The sequence below is a fragment of the Phalaenopsis equestris genome, unplaced genomic scaffold (assembly GCF_001263595.1).
Source record: "Phalaenopsis equestris unplaced genomic scaffold, ASM126359v1 Scaffold233972, whole genome shotgun sequence".
Taxonomy (NCBI): domain Eukaryota; kingdom Viridiplantae; phylum Streptophyta; class Magnoliopsida; order Asparagales; family Orchidaceae; genus Phalaenopsis; species Phalaenopsis equestris.
In genome coordinates, this window is record NW_018251900.1 from 26,949 (window position 1) to 35,586 (window position 8,638).

General features: G+C 34.7%; 1 protein-coding gene across 1 annotated transcript; it reads right to left on the reverse strand.

The window, feature by feature from the left end:
* Positions 1 to 2,462: 2,462 nt before the first annotated feature.
* Positions 2,463 to 8,180, reverse strand: LOC110038813. Its single transcript, XM_020743721.1, has 5 exons — positions 7,766 to 8,180; positions 6,034 to 6,134; positions 5,136 to 5,252; positions 4,956 to 5,057; positions 2,463 to 2,787 (listed from the first exon to the last, which is right to left on the reverse strand). Exons 1-5 carry the CDS (start codon positions 8,043 to 8,045, stop codon positions 2,617 to 2,619), a joined length of 771 nt encoding a protein of 256 aa, XP_020599380.1. The 5' UTR covers positions 8,046 to 8,180; the 3' UTR covers positions 2,463 to 2,616.
* Between the last annotated feature and the right edge of the window lie 458 nt (positions 8,181 to 8,638).

The following is an 8,638-nucleotide window of genomic DNA, read 5'->3' on the forward strand; positions in this document are numbered from 1 at the left end:
ATGCTCGAGGGCTAATTTTGCTTTTATTAACCTAAGGGTAAATGAGTAATTTATTATTTATAATTGTTTATGTATAAACTCTCTAATAAGTTTAGGGTTAGGTATGTATGAGATTATTATTGTGAGTTAGGTTTAGGGTTTGGGAGAGTTTTCCTACCTCTCAAATTGTAGTGATTGGGAGGGATTGACTACATCTCGATATGTAGGTGCTACTCTTATATGTTTGTGGGAAATGTTAGTGTTATATTGCTTTAATTGATTTTATTGAAGAAAAATATTTGTTTGTTCTAATTTTTATGAAAAATTGTGTCGATTTCAGCTCTGAATCACAAAAAATTGGTCTCATAGCTCTCAATTCCTGAGATATCAACAATTGGATAGCTCGATACAAGACCTTTGGTGCTGAAACACACAATATAGTCATGATTAGTGTTTGCGGAGAAAGGAACGATGGGATCACAACTTATAGAGACCAAAAAATTCCTTTTTTCTTTGCGAAAAAGTTAACAGGCTTACAAAGATCCATAACTCCTATCTTTTGCCTCCTGCTTCTGACAGTTGCGATCAGAGCTAGCTGGGAAGGCACCAATAGTATTGCAACCTATAGAGGCATGAAACACCATCTTTTGCCTCCTATCGCTCCTTTTTGAAGATCATGACGTACAAAGACCCAAAACTAGCATGCTTGTTGGGAAGGCGATAATGAATCTTCCATCTCTTGGGAAAACCAACAAGTTAAGCTTCCTGGAAAGCATTGAGATTTGAGCTGATTTTTCCACAAGTTGGGTGGGAAGAATTTGACTTGCCCTAATAGTAGAAAAGTTGCAAGTTGAGCCAGCTAACTGGGATCAAGTAAAGAGAAATAGTCTGATTCAAACAAACTATGGGATCATGACGCACGGGCTTTGAAAATGACATGAAATAAATGGCAACAAAAAATTGATGATTTGGAGGAGAAATCGGAGGAGCATGTGAGCCAAACTAGATATGGAAGGGATGAGCATTTATCATCAATGGAGTGGGCAATTTACATCCATATTAGGGAAATTTTTTATCCATGGCAAGTGGATTTACAACCATGGAAGAAATGATGAAGAAATTGATCGATTGCCACACAAACCTGCAACAACCTGAAGTAGGATCGAGTGATAGTGCAGGAGTGGACTCATGTGGCATGACTTAGAATGAATAAGGCGGCATTTAGACAGTTGGAACGAATGTCAGCGGGCATAATGGGATGGTATGCAATTCGGGGTTGAAGAATATCAATTAGATGGATTTCAGTCTGTAATAGGGAACTACAATGGGTGTGATACCAATAGAGGGTTGCATCAAACTACGTCTGTGTCTTTTGATGTAACATCCATTTGGGCGTGAGGCACAGTAGGAGTTTACGTGGATAACCAGGCTAACTATGGGACGAGCAAACTTACAGAATGATGGATTTTAATATGGTGCTGAATGAACTTAGATCAAGAGAATTTGGGATGACTCACCCATTAGAAAATTGAAGATGCCACTCTTTGAGGGGAAAGACATGCTTGAGTGGATGTATAAGGTGGAGCAATATTTCTCGATAAATGGGCTAAATTTTGAGGAGAAGCTCATGCCAGAAAAGTTATATTTGGAGGGGAAAACCTTAGCATAGTTTCAATGGAGGAAGTCTAAATACTTTATGCACTTGTGAGAGGAATTTAAAGATTGCTTGTTGAAATGTTTCTAAGACATTAGAGAAGAAGACTTATACGAGAAATTCTTTGCATCAATTCCTGGAGAGGCTATTATAAAGTATAAGGAGAGATTCGAGTTGTTGTTAGGGTGACTAAGGGGAATTTCTAAGGGGAATTTCATATCCAGTATTGAAAAAAATTTTAGGAAGAGCCTAAGGCCCAACATATTTGGTGCAACACTTCATCCATTAAGACCACCAACTAGGGAGAAATTATGAAATTATTTCAGTTAGATGAAAATTATAAGCAATGGAACAGGCTAATAGGAGCAGCACTGGTGGAGCACAATACCAAGCAATTACAACCATGACGGCACTAAAAGCTCAAATAGTGGAAATTATGAGGGATGCTTCATAGGCCGAGAATTATGAGAAATAACCAAGGGATGCATTCAAGCCCCTTTAAAAGATGAATATTTCGGAAAAGCGAGCTAGAGGGTTATAATTTCATGTTGATTTCTGCTCCTATCCCTCTAACCATGATGCCAATACATATAAAATGAAATAAATTATCATATTGCCCAAGGAAGGAGATGGGATCTTCATTATAATCATGATCAAATTTATAATTGAAATTTTCATTCACAAGCATGATCATATTTATATTTGAAATTGAAAGCATCACATTTAATCAAATCATAACAATCGGCTCAAATTCATTGAATTGTGATTAACTTGTTTTTTTTTCATTGACGCATCAACCTTGATTCCTTTGAGAAGCAGGGCAGATGAATTGAAACAACAAAACTATCAGATATACAACATTCTTTACAAGGACAAATGTTACATTTACATAAAAAATACAACATGATAAATGGATTAGGCCACCAACCCAGTAGCAGCAGAAAATCTTTTACAGTAAGAACAAATTGTTTCCATCAGTTTCTTTACATGAAATCCCATTGCCAATAGAACTTTTCCACTATGCCTCCGCCACTACGGATTGCAAAACGCAGGGTCTCTGAAGCTGGAGGAACTCCCCAGAGCAACGGCACTGCAACAGTCATGGTCAATTTCTCTTGCAAACCTTCCTTGCTAGCCTTTTCTGCTGTAACAACCTGCATAATACCACAAGATGTTGGAGTGGGTACTTGTTCAGATTCAGAGAAACAAAGACTAAGATCATCATTAGGAAGAAAAATAATAATGGTTAGCTTCATATATATAATCATCTGATAGTTGGGATAATATTGATGTTAAAGATTAGAGGAGTTTGCTGAAGCCTCGACTTTGTTTATTGAATCAAATCCAACTCCACGCTTGATGGGGCTATAAACCCTGAGGGTTTAAAAAGCTCCAACTCAGGAAAGTTTCAAGAAATGTTATAATTTGAAAAATAACCTAAAAGTAGTTACTGATAAAAAAATGTAGTCTTTTCCACTCTTTTGTTGATCGCCGTTGTTTTTTACTAAAATTTCATCACCCCATCTTTGTTTGGAATCCTGATCAACATCATTAAATTTGCATGATCATAAATATCAAAGAATTACTCTCATAATAAAAAAATAAAAAAAAAATGTCTTCATTTATCTTATGATTTGTCAATCATTGTTTATTTTTGTTCTTAGCAAGCTTTCGTACCTAATAGATAATGACAATGAAGAGAATTTGGAAAAAAAAAAATAATAATAAAAATAATAAAAAAACTTGATTCTAGCCAGAATAGAAATCAATTTTATTGATGTTAAAAAGCCCAAAGCGCCAAGATTAGGATTGGATTGAAACAAAATAAAAGGGAAATGAAATAAGATCTAAAATTTATAGGTTGCTCATGGATTCAGAGCTATTTAAATTTTTTTTACCATTTTTTTATTTGCATTTCATTTCATTCAAATTCCTAGCATCCAAAAACACCTTATATGTTCTACTGAAAGTAGGCACCATATCGAAAAACAGCGCAAATGCTCTCATGAAAGTAGGCACCACATCTGAAAATTTTATTTCATTGCAGTTAAATTAATAGCATTCAAAAACATTTTAAATGCTTCTGCAAAACAGGGCACCGCAAAAACAATGATCTGCATGTAATCCAGCCATAACAGAAATCATTCCTTTTTCAATGTTAGATGTCCACGTTTCATAAGGTTTTAATTGGACTGAAAGAAGGTGAAAGAAATGAAATGAACCCCAACATTCCAAGGGTCTGGTTATGCATCTAGAACCATTGATTTAGGTTTTGGCGGACTTCTTATTTTCACTTCATTTCTCTCAAACTTAAATGTTCTGCTGAAAATAGGCAACCTCCAAAACATCATCAATATGCTATTATCAAAATTATTTTATGCTTAAAACAAAAGCCTTTGTTGGTTTGACCAAGTGTACCAGGAGGGCAAAAAATATAAAAGGTCATAAAATTATAATAAAAAGATAACAGAGAAAGTGACCATAAAAAAAATTTTATGAATAAAAAATATGCAAGATTTTTGTTTTAGGTTTACATATCAAAACAACATTTATAAGAAATGAGAATAAAAAAAGACATCTAATTAACTAGGATAAGGCTAAAATGATGATTATGATGATGAACTTTCTGAGATAGCCTGTTCACTGAGCTACAAATAGAAGGCATTTTGCCCATTAAACATTGCCTAATAAAAAAAACATTCTTGATGCTGACAATAATACAAATCAAGGATAGTATTACTATTTGCTACGTCCATTTGATCTTCTAAACTAAGTATTTGGAAGAGTTAGGGTGTTCAAAACATTACTTTTCAGAATAAAATCGCAAACTAGCAGTTCACTAACACTTGGCCTCCAGCAAACATTTAAATCTTAAGGACTGAAAAAAAAAATCACACAAATTTTTGGAATATCCAGAGCATCAAGTAGAATGCAAAGGTTTTGATATTGATGACATAATGAGTGCACAATTACATAAATAAATCTCGATACTTATATCTGAGTAGCAGTTCACTAACACTTGGCCTCCAGCAAACATTTAAATCTAAAGGACTGAAAAAAAAAAATCACACAAATTTTTGGAATATCCAGAGCATCAAGTAGAATGCAAAGGTTTTGATATTGATGACATAATGAGTGCACAATTACATAAATAAATCTCAATACTTATATCTGAGTAGCTGATTTAGGGTGTTCCGAAAGAAATTGGAAATGGTAAATAATGGATTGCTTTTTTTACATGAAATAAAAATAACAATCTAGTATAATATGGTTCATATCCAAGCAAACATGAAACAAACGTATCAACTATCAGGCCAAGTACCTCGCCACCATGTTCCAAGACAATGTCTTCTACAACATCACTTAGCATCTCAATGGAACGGCAAAAACCAAAGATGCATAGTCTTCTTCCCATGTCAAGTCCCTAACACACATTTTAACAGAGCATAAGCTCTAAAGGAAAAGAAACTTTAAGTAATTAAAATAATAAGTGTCCACTAACATTTGTGGCTGCAATATCAAAGAGAGCACCGAGACAAAGGGCTTGGTTAGGATCCATATAATAACTCTCTTGAAACCGCTGGGACCTTTGAGAAGCCTTTGACCTCGATTGTCTTTTCTGCTCAAAAGATAAAGATTATAAAAAAATATAACCAGAAATAAACATGATTTTTCACAAACGAGAAATTTTGGAACACCAAGAATATTTATTTCGTTGTATCCATTACACTTGTAAATTGCAATTGAAAAAGCTGTCAGGGGTGAATAAGAAGCTTATCATAAATGCAATTGCTGAACAACTTGTTCCATTACATTTCAGAAAATTTCAACATCATGAAAAATGGAAAAAATGCAACAAGTGTGATAAACGGACCTTCATAGATTATTTACAGGAGGCAAAGGGTTAAAAAAAAACAATTCTCAAATTGAGCTATCAAAGAGAAGAAAATTTTATTGCGTGCATATGAAAATGCACAACAAAACTTTCACAAGTATAAATGAACTGCAAACCATTATTAAACCAAACATCTTAACATGTTATAAGGGGTAACTAGAATGCAAACAAAAGTTATAAAATTATACGGATAGAATTAGATGCAGAGCATGAAATTTAGAACTAGAAAACATTGTTCATAGTTCAGAAAGGTAACAGAAGTATCTAAGACTAACAATATGTCATAGCAACATGTTCCTATCAGCGAAGAATCGATGCTACGGGTTAAGCTTCAGAAACTTATAATAAATAGCTATATCTGGTTAGTAACCAAAAAACAACGGCATGTCAAACATACAAAGAAAAAAGCTGCAAACTAGCATTGGTGGCACATTCACTAATCAAAAAAAGGTCCAGCAATGGCATTGAGATCAAGTAAGAATGACGACAAACTTTATGTAATTACATCTGAAATTGGAAAGTGACGAGGAACAAGTGAACCCCCAATATGAACAAGTCCTTCAGAGGTAAAAAGAGTAAATTTATCTTCAGGAATCCATTGGAAAGCTGCAATGTTTATAAAAATGTCAGAATTTCATTTTTGGAAAACAAATGTGGTCAGTAAATTAAATTAAGAATAAAATGAGAACTGAAATACAGCTAGTATCAGATATGGTATCCAGATAATGATAATAGAAAAAAAAAGAGCAAACACACCAATCAAATGTATGCATGAGCACCCATAACATTTTTTAGACAGAAGATACAGATATGAATATATATCCCAAAATTGTTGATTAAAAATAAAGGGCAAATTGAAAATTCATGATAAGTACCTTTAGAAAACTTGCATCGGAAGCATTGGAATAGAAGATGGATTACTTAGCTTCAACAAAGTCTAAAAAATAAGAGCTTATTTCAAGGCTTAATAGATCCTTCTATCTAAATTTAAAGGTAAAGAAAATGTTATTATGTCTACTTCGCACCAACAAGACTAGTATAACAAAATTAAATGCATGGCATATGATTAAAAACTTTCATATTTAGCCTTGCTTTCAATTTAAACAATACTGTTGCAACTTTATTACATTTTAACACTAATTTTTAAATTCATTCCTACAGATTCTAAGTTCTGAAGCAACCAGTACTTAAAATAGTCAATCAGGTTTATATTATAATATCTATGTCAACCCATGTGGTAACCAAACCATACATTTAATTACATTGCCATCCTACTTTTAGGCAAACCACATGGGACACAGGTCAAATTAGGGGCTCACATAATTCATTCATGGTAGATGAAAATCGTCGCAAAAAAAATCTATGGAAAAGTGGACCTTGAATGCTATCTTTTGTAAAATGAAACTTCCTCAAGCCTTTGCTATGATCAACACTAGAACAATATCACCATCATAAGACCATAACTTAAATTAACTTGAACATGTGAATGCAAGAGGTCAAAAAGAAAGAGGACAGCAACTCTCAAATTCAGCACGACACAAAATACAATTCCCATACACAAATAATACTGTTCAGTATCTATCTTATTTTCAACAAATTCATCTTTTTCTCTCTCTTTGGGAGAATTCCATCATTTAAAATTTTTAGTTTTTCTCTCATTTAGCAACTCAAACAAACAACGACAAGTATCTAAAGTAAAATGAATATTGGTTTAAATACATGCTAATTGAAAACTATAATTATATATCAGCTTTCTAGATATGCATTCACGATACCATTTTGTTTACATTATTAGATCAACATTTTATTAATCATCCAAAATAACAATTCCGTAAGGCAGATATTATCCTATCTATTATTGAAGGCGCGGAAGTGATGTTTTAAGATGAAAATATACAGTCATAAATCCGACTAACATCACGCAATTAAAGGTAACTCAATGAAGCTATTACTGATAAAGGCACAAGCGACAGTGATGAAAAGTTTAATAAGTAAGCTCACAATATTCACCGCAGAAATTTCACAAATCAAATTATCTTGTTTCCTCAGATCCTTGCAATAAGACCCCCATCCCTTCACAAAATATAACAATTGGAATTTTCTAACCAAAACAATTCCAAAAACCAACATATATTTCTATTGGACACTCCAAACATTAACCGAAATCTATCTCGAACCAATTACTCGCTACAAAATCTATCTCCAGCATCGCAGTATTAAAGCATATCAACAGAAACCTTGTTGATTAACAACGGAAGCTAATGGGATGGATTTACTCGGTTCATCGGAAGGGGTGGATGCTTCCCATGGATACGGGCCATAAGGGTCACCCCCGATGTAGCCGCCTTCGCCGGAATCCCCAGATCGACATCGGACAGCGTGAAGAGAACGAGAGCGAACAGAAAACGATGATAAAGAGCTGAATGTGAGCTTCGACGAAAAAGGATCTGCCGGCCCGCAGTGACACGGTGGAAGATGGAAGCTTGACAAGAAAACGAGCGCTGATGATTCCGTCATGTCCAGTATCCAACTGCGGGTAAAACAGAGGTGTAAGAATAGAAGGCGGAGGGGGCAGAAAAGGGCGTGCAGGATTGCTCTGTGGAAGAAAAGGTCAGCTGTAGCCGTTCTTATTGTCCAAGCGAGACTAACTTATTGGGGTCTAACTTGCACAGCCCTCACCAAGTAGGGAGCACTTACAAACTGTAAACTAAAAATAAGAGGGCCCGAATCTGAAAGCAATCTGATGGCCAGGACCCAAGATAATCATTGCAGGGTCGAACGACCATCACATAACAAAACATGGATCTCAAAAAAACAAACCATCAAAGAGAAGTAGTAGATCGCTCGAAAATAGAACGATCGACCATGCAATGAACAATCTGATTGGTCAACAACCCGAAGGCCTGGAGGTCATTCAAAAACAGTGCAAATGGTCGACGACTCAAGATGAACAATTAAGTATCGACTCTCCTGACACACAACCCGAATTCGGTGGACCGATTGAGCAGGACAATCGACAGAATCAATATCAGTCGGGTGACCTATTTTCATATCTTATTGTATTTCTACTGTAATTAACTAAAGTAGCCCCTCAAAAGCTAAAGATTAGA